Source organism: Sminthopsis crassicaudata, chromosome 6 (assembly GCF_048593235.1).
Source record: "Sminthopsis crassicaudata isolate SCR6 chromosome 6, ASM4859323v1, whole genome shotgun sequence".
Lineage (NCBI taxonomy): Eukaryota > Metazoa > Chordata > Mammalia > Dasyuromorphia > Dasyuridae > Sminthopsis > Sminthopsis crassicaudata.
Window position 1 is genome coordinate 479,478 of NC_133622.1, and position 21,545 is coordinate 501,022.

At 43.7% G+C, this 21,545-nt stretch overlaps 1 protein-coding gene across 4 annotated transcripts in view; it reads left to right on the forward strand.

Moving 5' to 3' along the window:
- LOC141546283 (uncharacterized) overlaps window positions 1–21,545 on the forward strand; it is an 80,850-nt gene that overhangs the window by 48,212 nt on the left and 11,093 nt on the right. For 2 of the 4 annotated variants that reach the window (XM_074273969.1, XM_074273972.1), the window contains exons 1-3: window positions 16,773–16,867; window positions 18,982–19,068; window positions 21,227–21,276. In XM_074273969.1, coding sequence (XP_074130070.1) covers window positions 21,247–21,276 — 30 coding nt within the window. In that variant the 5' untranslated portion in view covers window positions 16,773–16,867; window positions 18,982–19,068; window positions 21,227–21,246. Of the gene's footprint in view, window positions 1–16,772; window positions 16,868–18,981; window positions 19,069–21,226; window positions 21,277–21,545 lie in introns of those variants that run through there. The other 2 variants (XM_074273970.1, XM_074273971.1) reach the window with 2 other exon arrangements.

The following is a 21,545-nucleotide window of genomic DNA, read 5'->3' on the forward strand; positions in this document are numbered from 1 at the left end:
AAGTGAGGCAGGTGACCTTGCACAATTCTCCCTCACTTAAATCCAATTCACTTGCATGTCATGGTATCATTTCCCTGATATCTTGGTCCTCGTGGAGAACCAAGGACCAACAACAATGACAGCAAATGACAACAAATAGAATGGAGAGAGCCCTGGACCTGGAGTCTGAAATGCAATTCTAATCTTTAACTTTCAATAGTATTTTATTTTTCCAAAGACATATAAAATAGTTTTCAACATTCACTTTTGGAAGATTTTGTATTCCCAATTTCTCTCTCCCTCCCTTACCTCCCCACCATGGCAAGCAATCTGACATAGGTTAAACATGTGTAATTCTTCTAAACAGGTTTTCACATTTGTCATTCAACTTCAAATCTTATTTCATACTTGCTACCTCTGTAATGCTGGGAAAGTCGCTTAACTTCTGTTTGCCTCAGTTCCCTTATCTGTAAATGGAGATAACTCTCCTATAGTTGTGGTGAAGATAAAATGAGATACTTTCCAAACATTAAGTCACTATATAAATACTAGCATTATCATCAAGCATTTGAGAGCCTAGTTTTGCCTCTCTAGTATTACAAAGCATCACAGGAAGATGTTCAAGACCGAAAGAGGTCGAGATTCCTGCCCAGGATCTCACATGGAAGACAGACAGCAAGGATCCTGTTAGAAAAAGTCCCAAACCAAGTGTTTTGGTAGATTTCTTACTTCTCTCCCAAGCTGCCTCATAGGGGCACAGACATGAGAAGTGACTCTGAATGAATTCATTGCTCTTCTCTGGTCACCCCGCAGCAGGACTCTAAGATGAAACACCAAATACCGAACAAGTTGTTTCGCATTTTTGATACTAAGTTCCAAGTTCTGGATTTGAAAGTGAGGAAGTGAATGCAACTTAAACTTCAAAGCCAACAATTTGTCATCCATGTGTGACGAGGTTCATTATTCATATATCATACATAGGAGATCCATCCCAAAGCCAGACGGTACCTCATCAATAATCCACAGGACCCCGATTCTAGGGCATTTACAAGATGAAGGGCTTGTGAGGGGGAGGAGGAAACGAAAAGGAAGTAAAATGGGCTCCACATTTGTCAAGCTCCCTTTTGCCTATGACTGTTGTAGTATTGAAGAACAGCATTCCCCAGAGATTATCTAGTCAGACCCATGATCATATAGATGAGAAATTTGTTATTTTGTAGTGAATTGTTTTTTTCTATAATCACCCAGCTAATTGTTGTCAAAATTGGGATTTGAACTTAAGACTTGCTCTAGAGACAGTGCCCTTTGAATTACCATGGTCCTAGACATGAGGAAATAAGTGAGTGGTCTCAGATTGTCAGACATTATTCTTTTGCTAGGTAAAATTCCTTTAATATTGGGGTCATGGGCCATAAGTGGTATCCCTAGCATTTTGAAGTCCCATAAGCCCAGGAATTGAGCTTCCCCCAAGAAAGGGAGTGCCTAGAAAAGGGCAAATGCTTCTTCTGTCAGGAGTTCTCATCCTGTGCTCATCTAAAATGATTTCTCTTCTAGATCAGACGCCTCCCAGCCAGAACTCTTCTTCTCCTTCGTCTGAAGACGGGAATACTAGATCATGAGATTGCCATTTCAAAGTCAGAATTGATATTTCTAGTTTTTTTCCAAAGAGAATTATATGCACATGTGTATATCTGCTTTTTTTTAAGAAGACTAATTCATACTGTCCTTTTTCTCATAGATAATTATTTATAAATTCAGGCCATCAGATCATTGGAGTGTAACTGATGATCGGACCATAACTTCCCCATCAGCCTTTTCCCCAAACGTCTCCCTTTGGACTACTCTGGTATTCAACATTGTTGATGACATTCTTCTTGATATTCCCTCTCTCTAGTTTTCCTCTCACTTTCCTGTCTTATCCTTCTCAATCTCCTGGCAGAGTCTTCCTACTAATTGTAGTTAGACTCCCAGGCTCTGTCCTGGCCCTCTCTCTTTGCTCCCTATTCTGTCTTCCTTAGTATTTTTATTGGCTTCTAAGGCTTCAGTAATTTCTAGGCAGTTGCTTCCCAGATCTTCATTTACAACTCAGTCTCTCCATAGCCATAGTCTCAACACCAAATATGTGATATGTCTGGAACTGGGTATCCTATAGACATCTCAGAAGCAATATGTCCAAAAAGAAACTCATTCTTTCTTTATAAGCCCTCCTCCTTTCCAAATTTCTTTTGCAATTAAAAGCATCATAATCATTGTTGTCACCCAGTTTTCCGGACTCAATATTCTCCCTTATAGCAAATCCTCATTCTCTTGGTAAATCCTGCCCTTTCTCTCACCATCTCTCACATTCCCTAGCTCTAGATTCATACTGACACCATTCTAGTTCAGGCATTTATCACCTCATATCTACACTATTACACTTCCCCCCTGGGCAGTCTGCTCACTCCAGATTATCCTCAACTCAGCTCCCAAAGTGATTTTGCTAAAACTCATCTGGTCAAACTCTAGAGCCACTTTTTCCATTATCTTCAGTGCCAAAGTCCTATCTTTGGTGTTTAAAGCTTTTTATAACCTTGTCCTTTCTTACATTTCCGGTTTTCTTATGCTTTGCTCCCTTCTACACAAATTCAGTCATCCTAGCCAGCTTTCCATCCAAGCCTCCCTCTCCTAAGTCTTTGTACAGATAATTCCTCTTGGTGGAAATGTTCACTCACACACTCACACTTTCACTTACAGTACCTGCTTCCTTTTAGTAGGGAGTCTTTCCCCAAATCCCCAACTTGCTAGACCTTCCTCTTCAAGGCAGCCCCCATTGACTATATGCATTTTCTACATACTAATTTATATCAATGTTGTCTCCCCTACCCACTTTTCTTAGACTGGGGATCCCTGAGGGGCAGAGACTAATCCCACCTTGCTGGGGCCCCATGCTGAAGCCCTATACCCTAAATTAACAAACATCCTGCTTACTCAACAAAGCATGGGAACATCCTCCCTCAACGGTCATAAAGACCCAGATACTAACAATAAACCATTCTTTCTTAAATATCCTGCCATAGGATATTACAAGATCCACCACAGATGTTTCCTAACTAGCAAAAATTCCCCTAGTCACGTAGTCACAGAACTGTTTTTTCAAACCTATACTCTGGAAACATATAAAAACCTTGTATTTCCCTCTAATAAACGAGCGTTTCTGCCTAACACAGAATAGTCTCCGCCTCTTTCTTTCTTCACCCATTCCCAGGTTGTCGCCTTACCAGCTTTTGCTTACAAGTTGGCACGGGGCTTCAGACCCCCCTAGTTCTAGACCCGCAGGTCGGGTCAATTGGCGCCCTCGAACAGGGACCTGAAGATTCGTGGCAGCCCGGCAGATCAGCGAGGAGAAGGAACGTACCCGTCTGGCCAGACCCCCTGCTTCAGCAACCAGAAGACTACGAAGGTTGAGTATGCTATCTGTCGCAATCATGGGTTCCCAACTCTCTAAAGAATAAGCTTTTATAAAAGATCTTAAAAGAAAGCTTTAGAGAAAGAGGCTTAAAAGTTAAGAGAGTTCTGTGTCTGTCTGTGTATGTTTGTCTGCTTTGAATTTTTTGTTCTGTGTTAAAAGTTAGCAAGCTCATAAGAGATAAGAATTCAGCCTCTGTGTTACAGGCTTAGAAAAATAACAGGCTGAATTGTGGAAATTGGAATTCATTCAGAATAGTAATTCCTTCAGAGTGGTCTTAAATCATGGAATATCTAGGCATTCCCTGTGAAGGCAGAGAAGTGCATTAAAATGGGCTTGGAAGTTTAGAGAAGCTCTGTTTGGATTCCGGGAGGGAAGAATGTTCAAGGTGAAACAAACTTCTCTCTGGCAGCGGGAGTCCTAGGAAAAGCCTCTAGTTTGCTTTGGTGATTTAAGAGCTTTGTTAAGTTTTAAAAACAATGATTAAGAAATTTGGAAATTGATTATTTTAATGTTACTTAATATAAAAATTGTTTGTGATTTTAAACTTTTTAACCTGTTGTGCTAATTTGTAAGTAAAAGAAAAAACTTGACTATTTTAAACTAGAAAGTTTTTTTCCCTTAAAGCAGTCTTTAGAGCCTGCTAGAGTAAAGGCCCTTATCTGATCAAAACTCTAGCAGCACAAAAAAAAAAAAAAAACATTTGATTATGGGAATTAAAATTTGGCTAATGTCCTTTTGCATATTAGATTGTTTATTCTGAGTATAAGATCTTGGAATTTGTTTGAATATTGATGCATTTACTGCTAAAAAAGAGAGATTTGCTAATTGCAGTTAGGCCAACCCTCAGAAAGGAAAAATTTGTTTGGGTTTGATTCGGGTTATAGGCTATACAGTGTGAATTTTACAGGTTTTGAAGGAAGAAGGATGAGCAAGGTATGTTGCAAGAAGGAAAGAGAAAAGTTTTTAATGGAAGGATGAAAGGGAAAAAGTGTTTTTGAATAGGGGAAGGGTGAGCACATGGAATACTTTCCTCCCCTCCCCCCCAGGTGTTTCCTGCCTCATTTTCGTCAAGTTGCTACTGTAGCAACAAAAGAGTGCTTTAAAGTGCCTGGATCAAGTTTAGGTTAATTGATTGAATATTTGTTTCTTGATACAAAATGTGCAATATGGTCATAAATGTGATCCATATTAAAAGTTTAATGGCTACTTTAAGAACTTCTTGAATTCTTGTATGTAGTATTTGGACATTTTGTATAAGTTTAAAACATTTAAAGTTTAAAGATTATATTGGGTCATTATGAGATTATTTAAAGAGCCTCTAAAGTAATAGGTTTTTTCTGGGTTTTCTTTTTTTTTTAAAGTGTTTCTGTTAAGGACAATATGCAATTTGGGATATTTTACTATGTATTGAGTATTTTAAAAGCAAAATGCTCATTTATGAAACATCTATTTGAATATGATAATTGTTTAAGTTGTGAACTTATTGAGACAAATTCCTTACTGTTATCAATATAAGGTTATGACAAATGTTTAGAATTTATCAGAAATCTGATGAATGGAATTTATTATTGGGAATGAAAATTTTCTTGAACTTAAAGTTAATTAGTTAATGCTTTTTGGGGAGTTGTAAAGCTCCACCTTTTTATATGCAATCATTGTATCCTAAATGCTTGGGCAAATAAGCATTTAGTCTGGTCATCTGTCTGCTACTGTTAGAAAACACAAATGTTTTGTTTTAAAGTTTTTAATCATTTTTTTTTTTCACATAGGAAGCTGCTGGCCAATCTGTTTTGGCCTGTTTTTGCAGCAGTCCTCTGGACCAGTCTTTCTATCATAGACTGTTCTAACCTTTATTTGTTAGATTTATGTTTTGTTCTAGATTTTGGGTCAAATTTCAGATATTGACTTGCTTCTGGGACCTAGATCAGCTTTGATTGTCAGCACAGCAGACCCATCCCATGGAATGAGAGCCTCCAACCAAGAAGAAAAAAAAAAAAAAAAGCAAACTGATAAAGGGTCAAGCCACTCTTACAAGATGTTAATTGAGTGAACATTTGTTTCTAAAATGCATAATGGTTTTTGTGTTTAAAGAATATGATCAGAAATGTGATATATAGTCTGAAAGGGTTATTTATAAAAAAAAATGTTTAATTGATGTTTTTAAGAATTTTTCAGATTCCTTTATGTGAAAATAGAAGTTTTAATTAATTGTATTGATTCCAATTATTTACAGGGACTCCAAATATAATAGTTCTTGCCTTTGTCCTTTTGAAAATGTTTTTGTTATGGCAATATGTAATTTGGGATTTTTCTGTGTATTGGGTATTTTAAAAACAAAATAATTGGTACAATGTTCAACTTATAAAACATCTACTTGGGTATATAAGAATTGTGTGAACATTCTGGGATAAATTTCTTATTGTTAAAAGTCTTATAAAATGTAGATGATCTTTTTGTGACAAAAAAAAAAAAAAAAAGTGACCTTGTCCAAGTCACTATCAGTTTGTTAAATTATTTAAGAGCACAGGGATTGAGAATTTCTTAAAACAAATTTCAATTTGTGAAACATGAGGTAAAATATAAATACAGTAAACAATGTGGCTTTAGGAGTGTTATCAGCCACAACGCTTTTAGTACAAGAAAAGTCAGAAATTAACCTTTGGGAATAGTTTAATAGTGAATGTCCTGCACCAGGTTCAATCAATTCTGAATCAAAGAGGCCAGGAGGTGGCTAATTGATTCAAGGATTTTAAAATATGAAGCAATACTATTGGAAAGAGATGATTTGGCACTCTCACCAGATCATAACTTTAATCCAGCCATGTTCTTATCTGCTTCCCCTGGGGAACATGTGTCCCTTGAACATGATTGTCCAAATGTGATCGATTACCAAACTAAGATTAGGGAAGATTTGTAGGAAGTCCCTTTGTTGAAAGGCACTGAATAGTTCATAGATGGTTCTTCATAAATAGTTAATGGGAAAAGGGAAAATGGTTATGCTATTGTTAATGGGAAAATTTGACTCTGGTTCAAGCTGGATTCTTGCCAAAAGAGTGGTCAGCTCAAAATTTGTCAATTATATGCAGTAAATCAAGCCCTAAAATTGCTTGAAGGACTGATTCAAAATATGCTTGGGGAATTGTTCATATATTTGGGAAATATGGGAAGAAAGGGGAATGGTAAACAGTAAAGGAAAGGGATTGGCACACAGGGCATTGGTCACTGAAATTTTGACTAATCTTATGTTACCTAAGAACGCTGCAGTGATTCATGTGCAGAGGCACAAAAAAGGAGATTCATTTGAGATAAGGAGAAATTGCTTTGCAGATGAGGAAGCAAAGCGGCCTGGAAAAGAGGAATCTGTAAGTACAGAGGAGATGATGGTGCTAATTCTGGCATTTCTGCCTCCAGTGCCTCCACCTTCCCTTACCCCAGAAGAGAAGCAGGAAATCTAAAAGTCTTGGTGCTCAGAAGGATAAAAGAGGGGCACTGGCTCCTCCCTAATGGCAGAGAGATACTGACCACAGCAGGTATGAGACATGTACCCCAACATTTACATCAGGGCAGTCATTGGGGTGTCCGAGACCTGTATGATATGGTGCTGACTAGGTCTGTGGCACTGGCTTATACACAATGGCAAACAACTGGTCAGCGGGTGTCCTGTTTGTCAGAGGATGAATAGGACGGCCCAATGACAAGCCTAAAAGGAAGAAGGCCTCCTGGTATCAGGCCTTTCCAAAACATACAGGTGGACTTTACTGAGCTGCTGTCAGTGGGGTGTCTCAAATAGTTGTTGGTCATAGTGGACCATCTGACCTTATGGGTGGAGGCCATTCCCCTTGCCTCGGCAACAGCCTCAGTAATTGTAAAAGTACTTCTCGAGCATATCATTCCAGGGTATGAGATGGTGGAGCAGATAGATTCAGGTCAAGGCACCTGTTTCACAGCTAAGATCCTCCAATCTGTGGCCCAAGCTATAGCATCCTCCCTCATCATGTAAAGTGGAAAGGGTGGATAAGGAAATTAAACAGCAACTGACTGAATTGGCATTAGAGACACAATTGCCCTGGACCAAGTGCCTTCCCCTTGCCTTATTAAGAATTAAAACAAAACCCCTGAAGAGATGTGGAATTGTCACCTTATGAATTATTGTATGGTCACCCTTATCCAAAAGGGAATCAAAATTCTTCCTTGTATCCAATATTTGAAACCAAGGATTTGTTTTTAAGGAAATATGTTATGTCTTTACTGTAACATCTGAAAACTTTGCAACTAAACAGGCTTATTGCTCAGACTCCTCCCTTAGGATTTCAACAGTGCATGAGTTCTAGCTTGGAGACGGGGTCCTGGTTCAGACATGGAAGGAGGACAAGCTGACCCTGAGATGGAAAGGACTGTTCCAGATCCTCTTGACATCAGATACAGCAGTGCTACACAGGAAAGAGAGTGGACTCAGCACATCAGAATTAAAGGACTGGTGGACTCCGAGAGTGTGGACTTCCCAATTGAATGCAGAGAACAAACTGAGACCAACATTGAAAAGCAACTGATGAACTGTGCATGTAAAATCTTAATGGCGGTATTGAAACCTCACTATTAGATAAAATGTCTATTACTGACACCTCCCCCTCCTACAAAACATCCTCCATCAATCATAAGAGTTCCTAAAAACTTGTACCAATAATGTAACTTTTCCTCCTCTGATGAATTGTGTTAGAAAGAAAAGAACCTGGTATGATGCCCTATTTGGTGGTGCTGGAACTGGTTTGGGTATAGTTAATTCAATAGACCTTGAGACCTTGGCCAGCAGACTGCGCAGTGCTGGGCAAGATGTTTCTCAGGCTTTGACTGTAAATGCTCAAATAGTTGCCCACGACGATCCTACTCCACCAAAATACATTATAATATCAAAGCCAATTTCTACAGATTTTTGATGATAGTATTATTACTAGTTTGGGTTTTACTGGAAATATTAGTAAATTATTTAAGTGGACCAAATGCTCTTTACAAAATATGTATACCTTGATACAAAAAGAAAATGCTCAAAGATTGTTGCAATGTGGGATTATATGTTTAATTTACTAGAGGCATGGAAGAAACAATTACCTGAAAATGCTATGTGTATTTCTTTTTGGTGTATCTTAAGGCCAAATGATTAAGAAATTTAAAATTTCATATTAGGATTATAAGCTCACTCAAATCTAACAGGCCTCAGCTTCCAAATTATGGGAACTTGACCATTCCATGAACTCTGTATATTTTTGACACTAGATGATAGGAACTAGCCATTCCTAGAGATGTTTGTGCTCCAGAGAAGAGTGGCTCCCTCCCTGGGCATAGACAATTAATAAAGAACTGTCAAGATACAGACGATACGGAACGAGTCAACTAGGGAAGCCCTTCCGTACCCCGCACCTGCACAGATGTATGTGCCAAACCCTTAAATAATTTTTGGTAAAAATCCTTCTTTGTCTATAGACATGATAAGAAAATTAACTAGAATGAAACGAGACAGTTCTTTTGATACAGCTATATCAGTGGTTAATTTGGCTCTTAATGTGATAGAGGAAATACTAATATATCAAATTCAACAGGAGGTAGCTTTTTTAGCTGCGAGTCTACCACAATTTATGATAAAAAACAATGCTGCTTGGCGGCATCAAGAAAGTTTGGATCGGATAATGTTAAATAAAATCTCACAGTTATCTGATGTAATGCAAATTGTTGTACATCAATAGGCATTGGCCTTTACCTTTGATAAGAGAGAAGGCAAAATGATATTCATAAGAATTAGTCCCTCAAATTCTAACCTCTAATTGGCTGATAAGCCTTTATAAAAGGCCAGGCTTTCTCATACTCTTGCTAGGGGAGAGAAATACGGAGATGGAGATGCAAAACTCATAATGCACTGGCTGTTCCCTGAAAGGCAGAAAGGTACTGACCTCAGCAACACACGAGCACCGGAAGATCATCAGGGCTGTATGCTTGATACCCGTCTCAAATCGGCCTGCAATACATATGGTCATTAGGAATTCTGCCTACTATAGAATAGACAGGACCACCTATGACTCAACGGCCTAACAAAGACAGACAAACTCAACAAAAATTGGTGTTCCCCATAGCTGTTGGTCGCAGTGGACCATCTGATCCTAGGGATAGAAGCCTCTGCTAATTCTCCGCTCTGTTCAGTGCTCTCCTCCCTATGCATAGAATTGAGAAAAACCATAACAACAGGATTATAATAATTAAAATTTCAAATTGGCTAGACGTGATTCTTCTGAATCAAAATGCCTTCCCTCCTATATTTTTTTTAATTGAAGAAGGGAGACATGCTGGGGCCCCATGCTGAAGCCCTATACCCTAAATTAACAAACATCCTGCTTACTCAACAAAGCATGGGAACATCCTACCTCAACGGTCATAAAGACCCAGATACTAACAATAAACCATTCTTTCTTAAATATCCTGCCATAGGATATTACAAGATCCGCCACAGATGTTTCCTAACTAGCAAAAATTCCCCTAGTCATGTAGTCACAGAACTGTTTTTTCAAACCTATACTCTGGAAACATATAAAAACCTTGTATTTCCCTCTAATAAACGAGCGTTTCTGCCTAACACAGAATAGTCTCCGCCTCTTTCTTTCTTCACCCATTCCCAGGTTGTCGCCTTACCAGCTTTTGCTTACAGGTTGGCACGGGGCTTCAGACCCTCCTAGTTCTAGACCCGCAGGTCGGGTCACCACCTTTGTTTGTATCCCTCCATTTAAAAAAGGGACCTGGCTCATAATGGGTGGGTAAGAAACGATGGGGGTTGAGGTCCCTTTAAGATTCCTTTCTAATTGCCCAACCCATAGCTGACCTTGATTCACAAATCCTGGTCAAAAGCACCCTTTGAATGTCCGGGCCCAGCCCCACTATCCGCTCAGCTTCCCCCAGCCCTCACATGATCTGAGCTAACTGAAAAGCCCACTGAGAACTTGGGGGGTCCCGCCCATCATCTTCTAGGTATAAAAGAAATGAGCCGGAGCACCCTCTTTGCAGGAGCCCTCCCAGCCAACACATGGTATCCTACTGACCCATATAAGGGTTCCTGTCTGCCCAGCGGCCACCTCTGGCCCTGGCAGCTTTCTAACTGAGCTTTACTTCCAAACTTCTACAATAAACCTTTTATTTATCAATCTAGGTTTTTGGGCCTGTAAATTCATTTACAGGGGACACTGCGCCTCATGGGATTATCTATGCGCTGAGAAATGGGGTTCCCCCTTTCCTTTCCCTCATTGGAAATATTTCATTAATATTTTCAGTGGTCAAAATGTCTGTGAGGGAACAAGCAAGGTTGCTAGATGTTTAACTTCTTGATAATTCTTTTAGACCTGTTACCTCTTTAAAACTGTAAATGGCAATTGAGAAATAACAAAAACCTTCTATAATGCTTTACCCTATTGTGCCAAGCATAGGGCTGACCATCTTAGAATCCTTCCCTAGAATCTTCAATGTGTCCCTATTGTATCTCTAGGATACAGGTATTAACAAAAACAAAATAAACAAACAAAAAATTCCTTATATTGCCATTTAAAACCCACTACCATCTAGTTCCTCTCCATCATTCCAGACATTTTTCCATCACATTTCTTTTCATCTACTCTTCATTTGAGCCAAATGGATCTACTTGCCATTCACTAAACTCAACACATTCCACCCCCACCCCAAACCAGACACCATTTTATAGACTTTCCTTGATGTCTCTAAAGGCAATCTCTTCTCACTTGGATCTCCTTAAATTCTTCCATGCATCATTTTCTGGGACACAAACTAAATATCTTTGTTGATAAAGGATGAAGGAAGAAGTGATATAGCCTATGATGGTTCTGGGATAGGAAAAAAAGTAACACATTCATAACAGATTCACAGTTTCAGAGAATATGCTATAAGCATAACAGAGCCTCTGTGTTACTCACCTGAAGAAAGCCAAGTATACAGCAAGGATTCAAAGTCCTTATCTCTACATTTGTGAGACGTCGTCATCCACCCCCTGCTTGAAGAACACCTCGGGAAGGGAATCCACTCCTCTGGAAGGGATTCATTTCATTTTGGGACAGCTCTAGTAATAGCAAGTTTTTAAACTTCCTTGATGCCTGAACTTTTCTCTTGGTAGAGAGCTCTTCCAGTTGGCAGCAATCTTAGGAGTGGGAGCTTAAATACCCCGTGAAAACCCAAATCACCTGGCTCTCACTTTTTGGCCCCTAATAGGTTTCAACCTGATGAGAGATAGGAAAGGGGGAACCCCGTTTGTCGGCACAAAGATCCCATGAGGCGCAGTGTCCCCTGTAAATGAATTCACAGGCCCGAAAACCTAGATTGATAAATAAAAGGTTTATTGTAGAAATTTGGAAGTAAAATTCAGTTAGAAAGACGCCAGGACCAAAGGGCCCACTGGGAGGACAGGAACCCTTACATGGTCGGTGGGATACCATGTTTGGGGGAAGGGCTCCTGCAAAGAGCTCCAGCTCAGCTCTTTTATACCTAGAAGGGGATTGTGGGCAGTACCCCAAGTTCTTGGCAGGCTTTTCAGTTAGCTCAGATAGGGTGGGGGGGTTGGGGGAAGCTGAGCAGATAGTGGGGGCTGGGCCTGGGTATTCAAAAGAGTGCTTTTGACCAGGATTTGTGAATCAAGGTCAGCCATGGGGGTTGGGCAATCAGAAAGGAATCGCAAAGGGACCTCAACCCCTATCATTTCCCCCCTTAAACAGTTGAGACTTAAATTCATTTAAGAAAAAAAAATTGGGGGCAGTGTCCTTCATTTAAGGCAAGGTTGAAGATCTTCAGAGTAGTGGGGTCCCCTTGTCTTGTTCCCTCCTCAAACCATCACCTCCACATGCATGTGGGGAAAGGGGAGTCAGTCTCCTCTTAACTGCTTCGAGCTGACAAGGGTCGTAGAGATTTGGGGTTTTATGCCAGGGGTGAGGCGTGAGGTGTGGGGGATGGCAGCAGGGCATCGAGGGGGTGTCCCAGTCAGTTGTCCCCAGTCAATGTTCTCCAGGCTGAAGGCCAGCTGAGCATCCAAAGTATGAAGCCTAGAGAAAACAGATCTTGGGAACAGATTAAAAGTGGGGTGTCATCAAGGGTGGAGATGGTGACATTCAGGAGAATGGGCCCTTTAGCTAATGGCCCATCTATTAAAGAAAAATAGGAGAAAATGCTGAGAGAAAAGATCATTTGTAGCCTAGCTCTTTCACCCTTAATTTCCAGGAAAGCCAATTTCTCCTGGGGTTGGGATTAAAGGGTGTGGACTCAGAAGTCAGGGGAGGCAAGAGGCCTTGAGATCTAGTAGATTTAATGAACCACTGCTCTTCTGTAAGGCAGGGTCCAGGGATGGGCATATCCCCAGTTATCAGGGCTGCAGATCAAGATAAGAATGCAGTTTAAGGTCTTGGAAATGTTGGAAAAACTGTGCTGTTTTTCTTGAAGAGAGTTGGTTATTCAATAAGCAAAGATCCTGAATCTTTTCCTTCCTAGTTTCCCCACTCTTTATGGGGGAGGGGTGAAAGGAGTCAGAGAGGGCACACAGTATCAGGTCTACTGAAAGAATAGGAAAGGGGAAGTATAATGAGACTAAATAAGTCATATGAACAGGCAGAAAAGACCTATAAAAATGGAGGGAAAACAGAGAGGGGGATGAACATTGTCTGAAGTTTGATTTCATCAGTTTTGGCTCAAAATGTGTCTGTCTATCAGGGAATAGCCAGTCAGGGTGTGGCACATGAAGGGAATGGAATATTATTGTTCTGTAAAAATGATGAAAAAGCTGGTTTTGTAAAGGTTTGGAGTTACTTGACCTGACACTGAGCCAAACAAGCAGAACCAGGAGTTCGTTGTACACAGTAAGAGTCAGAATGGGTGATGATCAACTATGAAAGCCTTGCTCCTCCTCAGAGGTTCAGGGATGCAAACGAATCCCAACAGACTTTGCACAGACAATGACACCCGATCCACACAAAGAACTATGGAGACTGGATATAAATCAACACATGCTATGTTCTCTGCTTTTTTCTTTTTATTCTCTTCAATGGTTTTGCACTTTAGCGCTGATTTTTCTCTCCCCAGAACATTCATAAGGCCATGTGTATTAAGAACAAATAAATTTATTAGGGAAAAAAAAAAGAAAAATCATTCCATTATGTAGGTTTCATAAAGAAATAGATAGTAATAGATGTACCCATTTTATAAGAGCTTCATTACCTAAGGTGCTTTCACCCTGGTCATTCACTCAGCACTAACACTGTGCCTTTCACCCTCCAGTCATCAAGGATGGGAAAAAGAGTTTATGGGATACTTAAAACCTTCCTTATTAAAGTCATGAAAGAGCTAGGTAGGAAGAAGCTAGGTCCTTATGAGATAATATCAGGACCCTTGATACCATTGTACCCATGGCTGGAAGCATAGAACTTAATGCTCCCTCCTACAGAACTCTATTGTGATAATGTCTACAGACATTATCAGAGACTTACCAACTTGTCTCTCAGTCCCATTCTTTAGGAATCTCAAATGAGGCTCAGCAGTCTGGTGACTGGGTCTGCTGGAACCTTCCTTGGAGCCATGATGGAAAGGTCCCTTTGAAGTCCTGCTCACCACTCCCCCTTCAGACAGACTCAAGGTTGTGTACTTGTGATTCCACCTGTCACATCCTAAATGGGCAATACCACCTGCTAGATGGCAGAACCTACAGGACACCATTGGATTTGAAAGCTCAGGTCACCCAGAGGTTCTGCAATCCAGGTAGGTGGTCCTGTTCCAAAACTTCTGAACCTCTCCAGGCAAAGCAGCCACTTGTCCTGGTCTGCTTCATAAAGCAGTTGCTTATGTAAGGGAAGCACCCAGTGCCCTCTATCATTATTTCTATCCCCCTTCTCTTCACACTCCCAAAGTAATCCTTAGAAGAAAAACTACCCAGGTGAAAAAGGCACAAATTAACTCAGAACTAATGGTCTTACCACAATTAACACCATATACCAAGATAAGTTCAAAATGGGTTCATGACCTAGGCATAAAGAATGAGATTATAAGTAAAATAGAAGAAGATGGTATAATTTACTTCTCAGAGCTGTGGAAGAGGAAGGAATTTATGACCAAAGAAGAACTAGAGATCATTACTGATCACAAAATAGAAAATTTTGATTATATCAAAATGAAAAGTTTTTGTACAAACAAAACTAATGCAGACAAGATTAGAAGGGAAGCAATAAACTGGGGAAACATTTTTACAATAAAAGGTTCTGACAAAGGCCTCATTTCCAAAATATATAGAGAATTGACTCTAATTTATGAGAAATCAAGCCATTCTCCAAATGCTCAAAGAATATGAAGAGACAATTCTCAGACAAAGAAATTGAAACTATTTCCAGCCATGTGAAAAGATGCTCCAAGTCATTATTAATCAGAGAAATGCAAATCAAAACCACTACACACCTGTCAGATTGACTAGAATGACAGGGATAAGTAATCAGAATGTTGGAGGGGATGTGGGGAAAAGGGGACACTGCTACATTGTTGTTGGAATTGTGAATATGTCCAGCCACTATGGAGAGTGATTTGGAACTGTGCTCAAAAAGTTATCAAACTGTGCATACCCTTTGATCCAGCAGTGTTATTACTGGGCTTGTATCCCAAAGAGATTTTAAAGAAGGGAGAGGGACCTGTATGTGCAAGAAGGTTTGTGGCAGCCCTCTTTGTGGTGGCCAGAAACTGGAAACTGAGTGGATGCCCGTCCATTGGAGAATGGCTGAATAAATTGTGGTATATGAATGTTGTGAAATATTATTGTTCTGTAAGAAATGACCAACAGGATGATTTCAGAAAAGCCTGGAGAGACTTACATGAACTGTTGCTGATGAAATGGGCAGGACTAGGAGATCATTATATCCTTCAACATCAATACTATATGATAATCAATTCTGATGGCCCTATTCAACAATGAAATAAACCAAATCAGTTCCAACAGAGCAGTAATGAAGTGAACCAGCTACAACAGTGAAAGAACTCTGGGAGATGACTATGAACCACTACATAGAATTCCTAATCCCTCTATTTTTGTCCGCCTGCATTTTTTATTTCCTTCACAGGCTAATTTACACTATTTCAAAGTCCGATTCTTTTTTTACAGCAAAATAACTGTATGGAGATTTATACATATATTGTATTTAACTTATACTTTAACATATTTAACATGTATTGGTCAACCTGCCATCTGGGGGAGGGATGGGGGGAAGGAGGGGAAAAGTTGCAACAAAAGCTTTTGCAAATGTCAGTGCTGAAAAATTACCCATGTATATATTTTGTAAATAAAAAGCTATAAAAATATAAAAAAAATTTTTAAAAAGAACTAATGATCTTAGTATCAGGTTTTACAGACCCTTACTTGCAGGGTGCATCACACAGGGGTCTCTCTAGAAACTCAACTTTCACTCTGTATCCAGGGCATAATCGGCAATATGTGCCCTCACCTTGGCTCACTACATCTCATGCATTGTAATTGCAGCTTTATTTGAATGCTATATTCAGAGCTCCTGTGACCACAGATGTGCCTGAATACAACTCTGTAGCACTGGAAAAGCCCCCTTAAACACGGGCCACGCAGGAGCCTGTCCCAACAAATCAGACATCAGTGCACAAAAAAGGCAACTGAAAAGGCATCTATTTGATTTCTCGGTTGATGTGGGAATCCCCAAAGGCTTCTTGTCCCATAGCAGTGCCAGAGGTAAACACTTATACCTGGAGGTGCTTCACGCTCTGAGTTGCACTTTCTCTGCCTGGGATTCACCCTCTACTCTCCATCTCTTGGTTGCAGAACTCCCTCCTTCACCAGGACTGTCCTGATGTGGTTCTATATCACTGCCTTCCTCCCTTCTAGGAGGGTGTCCCTGATTCTGTCCACACCATGGTCAAGTTGTCCCCATTTCCAGGAAATCTCTCTGCTTAAAGCTGTCCCTCCATAAGTAATGGAGGCTGACTTTCCTCACGATGGCAACCCTGTTGGCATCTGTGGATCCCTTATCCATCCTTTAGACACCTTTGGGGGCTAATTTTGGGGGTGTGAGTGTGGGAGGAGGAGCTCTCAGAGAGGACCAGCCTGGGGGCCAGACGGGTGACCCAGGAGGACTCTGGGGGTCTGGGAAGAGTTTAGGGCAGGAATCTTTTTGTGAGGGGGGCAGGACTAAGGTGGGAGAGGCTCTGGGAGCCCTGAAGTCCAGGCTCCGGGTGTGATTGGAGGAAAAGACTGAAGCATCTTGGGGGAAGGACTGGGCGGGACTCTTGATTCCAGGAAGACCCTCGCAAACTGGGCTGTCCGGAAACCGGAAGTCCGAACTGGGATCCCTCTGCTTTCCGGCCACCTTTGTCTTCGATGCTGTGGAAACCGCTCTGCCTTCCCTGGGAGTTTTGGTCTGTCTCCCTTTTTTCAGAGTTGCTCAGGCCCCTCCCCGTTTATTCCTGCGATTTCCTTTGGTCTCCTTTTCCCCGGCGAGCTCAGCTTTCGACCCCTTTCTCCCTGCGAACTCAGCTCTCTCCCCTTTTCCCCTTAAAACTCAGCTCTCTCCCCTTTTCCCCTTGGGAACTCAGCTCTCTCCCCTTTTCCCCTTAAAACTCAGCTCTCTCCCCTTTTCCCCTTGGGAACTCAGCTCTCTCCCCTTTTCCCCTTAAAACTCAGCTCTCTCCCCTTTTCCCCTTGGGAACTCAGCTCTCTCCCCTTCCCCCCCCCCCCCCCCCGCGAGCTCAGCTCTCTCCCCTTTTCCCCTTGGGAACTCAGCTCTCTCCCCTTTTCCCCTTAAAACTCAGCTCTCTCCCCTTTTCCCCTTGGGAACTCAGCTCTCTCCCCTTCCCCCCCCCCCCCCGCGAGCTCAGCTCTCTCCCCTTTTCCCCTTAAAACTCAGCTCTCTCCCCTTTTCCCCTTGGGAACTCAGCTCTCTCCCCTTTTCCCCTTGGGAACTCAGCTCTCTCCCCTTCCCCCCCCCTCCCGGCAAGCTCAGCTCTCTCCCCTTTTCCCCCCCGCGAGCTCAGCTCTCTCCCCTTTTCCCCTTGGGAACTCAGCTCTCTCCCCTTTTCCCCTTAAAACTCAGCTCTCTCCCCTTTTCCCCTTGGGAACTCAGCTCTCTCCCCTTTTCCCCCCCCCGCGAGCTCAGCTCTCTCCCCTTTTCCCCTTGGGAACTCAGCTCTCTCCCCTTTTCCCCTTAAAACTCAGCTCTCTCCCCTTTCCCCCTTGGGAACTCAGCTCTCTCCCCTTTCCCCCCCCCCCGCGAGCTCAGCTCTCTCCCCTTTTCCCCTTGGGAACTCAGCTCTCTCCCCTTTTCCCCTTAAAACTCAGCTCTCTCCCCTTTTCCCCTTGGGAACTCAGCTCTCTCCCCTTTTCCCCCCCCGCGAGCTCAGCTCTCTCCCCTTTTCCCCTTGGGAACTCAGCTCTCTCCCCTTCCCCCCCCCCCCCCGCGAGCTCAGCTCTCTCCCCTTTCCCCCTTGGGAACTCAGCTCTCTCCCCTTTCCCCCCCCCCCCCCCGCGAGCTCAGCTCTCTCCCCTTTTCCCCTTGGGAACTCAGCTCTCTCCCCTTTTCCCCTTAAAACTCAGCTCTCTCCCCTTTCCCCCTTGGGAACTCAGCTCTCTCCCCTTTTCCCCCCCCCGCGAGCTCAGCTCTCTCCCCTTTTCCCCTTGGGAACTCAGCTCTCTCCCCTTTTCCCCTTAAAACTCAGCTCTCTCCCCTTTTCCCCTTGGGAACTCAGCTCTCTCCCCTTTTCCCCTTAAAACTCAGCTCTCTCCCCTTTTCTCCTTGGGAACTCAGCTCTCTCCCCTTCCCCCCCCCTCCCGGCGAGCTCAGCTCTCTCCCCTTTTCTCCTTGGGAACTCAGCTCTCTCCCCTTCCCCCCCCCTCCCGGCGAGCTCAGCTCTCTCCCCTTTTCCCCTTGGGAACTCAGCTCTCTCCCCTTTTCCCCCCCCGCGAGCTCAGCTCTCTCCCCTTTTCCCCTTGGGAACTCAGCTCTCTCCCCTTTTCCCCTTAAAACTCAGCTCTCTCCCCTTTCCCCCTTGGGAACTCAGCTCTCTCCCCTTTTCCCCCCCCCCCCCGCGAGCTCAGCTCTCTCCCCTTTTCCCCTTGGGAACTCAGCTCTCTCCCCTTTTCCCCTTAAAACTCAGCTCTCTCCCCTTTTCCCCTTGGGAACTCAGCTCTCTCCCCTTTTCCCCCCCGCGAGCTCAGCTCTCTCCCCTTTTCTCCTTGGGAACTCAGCTCTCTCCCCTTCCCCCCCCCTCCCGGCGAGCTCAGCTCTCTCCCCTTTTCTCCTTGGGAACTCAGCTCTCTCCCCTTCCCCCCCCCTCCCGGCGAGCTCAGCTCTCTCCCCTTTTCCCCTTGGGAACTCAGCTCTCTCCCCTTCCCCCTCCCCCCCCCCCCGGGCGAGCTCAGCTCTCTCCCCTTTTCCCCTTGGGAACTCAGCTCTCTCCCCTTGCCCCCCCCCCCCACGAGCTCAGCTCTCTCCCCTTTTCCCCTTGGGAACTCAGCTCTCTCCCCTTTTCCCCAGGTGAGCTCGGGGCTCTCCTCTTTTTTTTCCTCTGGAGCTGAGTTCTCTTGGCATTCCTGCACCGAAGCCTGTGCTTGCAGCTCCCAGGTAGGTCGGAGCCCGCATGCCCCACATTTCCGGCTCCCACTGGCTGCCCTGGCCTTTGGGTCTCTTTTGACCTTGGGGTACATGACCTCCAGATCTACCAGGAGCAAATCTTTCTACCAAGACTGCCTGTAGGATGAACACTCCAATCCTTAACCTTTTCCAGACTCCGAATCACTTCCCAAACTTGCCCAGATTCCCACTGGGTCACACTTTCCCAGATTCAGACTGTCCATAATGTCACCCTTCTGATCAGGACGCAGCCATCCCATCTCTTTGTTAGAGATTCAGCTGTCCTGCCTTACTCCAAGCCTGAGCTCTACCAGAAGTCCCAGCATTCCTCCCCAACTCCTAGCTACACCTCAGCCCACAGTCTTCCTACTTTCCCAGGCTCAGCTGCCCACCACTTCTCCCCCCACTGGCCCTTGAGGAGGTCTGGATTTGGGGTACCCAAATGAAATTGAGGTATAGTAGCAGGTTTGGGGTACAGGGAGTCCAATAGAGCTCCCCTGCAACCCCTTTGAATTCGTAGCAAGGATAGGGAGTTAAATGAGGTCTAGTAGCTGGGCAAGATTCCCCTTTAAAGGATTTTATAAGGCCTGAAAATCTAGATTGATAAAAGAGGTTTATTATGGGGTTTGGAAGTAAAATTAAAGTCTAATTAGTAAGGGATGTTAAGTATAGAGACAAGGGCACCAGAAACAGTGTTCCTGTGGGCAGAGAGTCCTTGGTGCCAGGCATGGTGCTGGCATGTTTCGACCCTCTGGGAAGTGAGGACTCCAGCTTGGCTCTTTAATAATGAAAGATTTAGCTAAAGGAATCTGGAATGGAGTCCCAAGTTGGGTCCTAGCAGGGTTTCAGTGAGGGCTAGAATTTTCTTGGTGGGGGTTGGGAAACCTGAGGAGATCATTACAGTTGGGGCTGGGACAGCCCAAGTTGCCTCAGATCCCATGGGGGCCCACTTCTCCTATTGGACTTCAAAGGGGTGCTTTTGACCAGCATTTGTGAATCAAAGGTCCTAGCTTCTTGTATTGACGATGTATCAGCTAGGAGGGGTTGGGAAGCAGAAAGGAATAAATCAATCTGAAAAGACTATAGTTTCTTAAAGGGATAACAACCCCCATCAGCCCTGACTTCCATGATCTCCTTTGGTCTGTCTTTCCTCCCAGTCTCCAGCCCTAATCTCCAAACCTCCTGCTTCCCTGGCCCCTCTTCCCTCCGAGCCCTCAGAGTTGAATGCTAGATGGCATTTTGTCTCCCAGGCTCAGGATTACCTTGGGCCTTTCCTGGGGGTTCCATTCCAAAGCCCTCCCCATCCTCCACCTCCCCAGTTTTGCTCCTTCATAGCCAAAGCAGTTACTGTGTTGTCCAGAATAGTATGTGTGTTATTTGGGTGGAGGGGAGGCAGGCAGAGGAACACTGGGGGTGGAGGGGGAGAGCTCTGACTCGGGAGCTGTGGAGGCTGGCAGGTCTCTCACCTGGGATCCCAAACACCCTTGTTTCTCGGTAGAAGGATGGAGAGAGGAAGGAGAAAAGAAATAAAAGGAGAGCAGTCTTCAGACAACCTCCCTTCCCAATTCTGACCCTCTTGATATTGTTCTTTAGGGTGCACTCTCTCCCCCAGGGGCAGGGCCAGTGACTTTGTAACTCCTGGAGGACCTCACACTCAGACAGGAGTTCCTATAGGTTTGCCTCCTGAAGAGAAAAAGAGGGGAAGTCCTCTCCTCCTCTGGGATGCTTCTCCCTGTCCAGCTTCTTCTGGCCACCTAGGACTGGCCCAAGAATTGGGTCAAAGGGAAACAGCAAAAGTGGGGCAAAATTAGAACAGTTTTACTGTCAGGGGCCCAAACCCCATTCTCCCAGGCCATGAAGTCAAAGGCAGGCAGCCTGGGACCAGGATGGGGGAAGCTGGGCTTTTCCATGCAGAGGGAAAGAAGGGAGGGACTCCTCTGGGGCTCCTGGCTTTCTCTGGGTTTTCAGAGAGAGTTAAAATTAAAGCCCCCCATCGTTAGCTGTGACCTTTGTTAGGAAGAGCTTTGGCTGTTGTCACTTTTCTGGGCCCCTCAAGTATGGTAGCAGCAAGACCCTGAGATGAAGACCAGAGACCAACAGGAGGAACTTGAGAAAAAGGAGTTACTCTGGGTGTTTGCTACCTCCACAGGGAGCCTGGAGCCGGAGGGAATGGGCCCTGGGAGCCTCGGACCTCCTCAGGTGAGTGCAGTCCGTCCCAGACCTGACCGATAGCAGTAGTCACAGCCATTTCTCTAGTCATGGAGGACGGGCTGTGGAGCTGTCTGGGCCTGATGTATGGGTCATTTCTGTACAAAAACAGGGGAACCCAGTAGTAACAGTGCCCTGCCCAACTGCATCCTTGCACCCTTGGCAACTTGGGACCCAAGATGGACAGACATACACACACACACACATACCTCCCACTTCACCATTTGTTTCCATGTTCCTCCTCATTATAAGGCACTGAT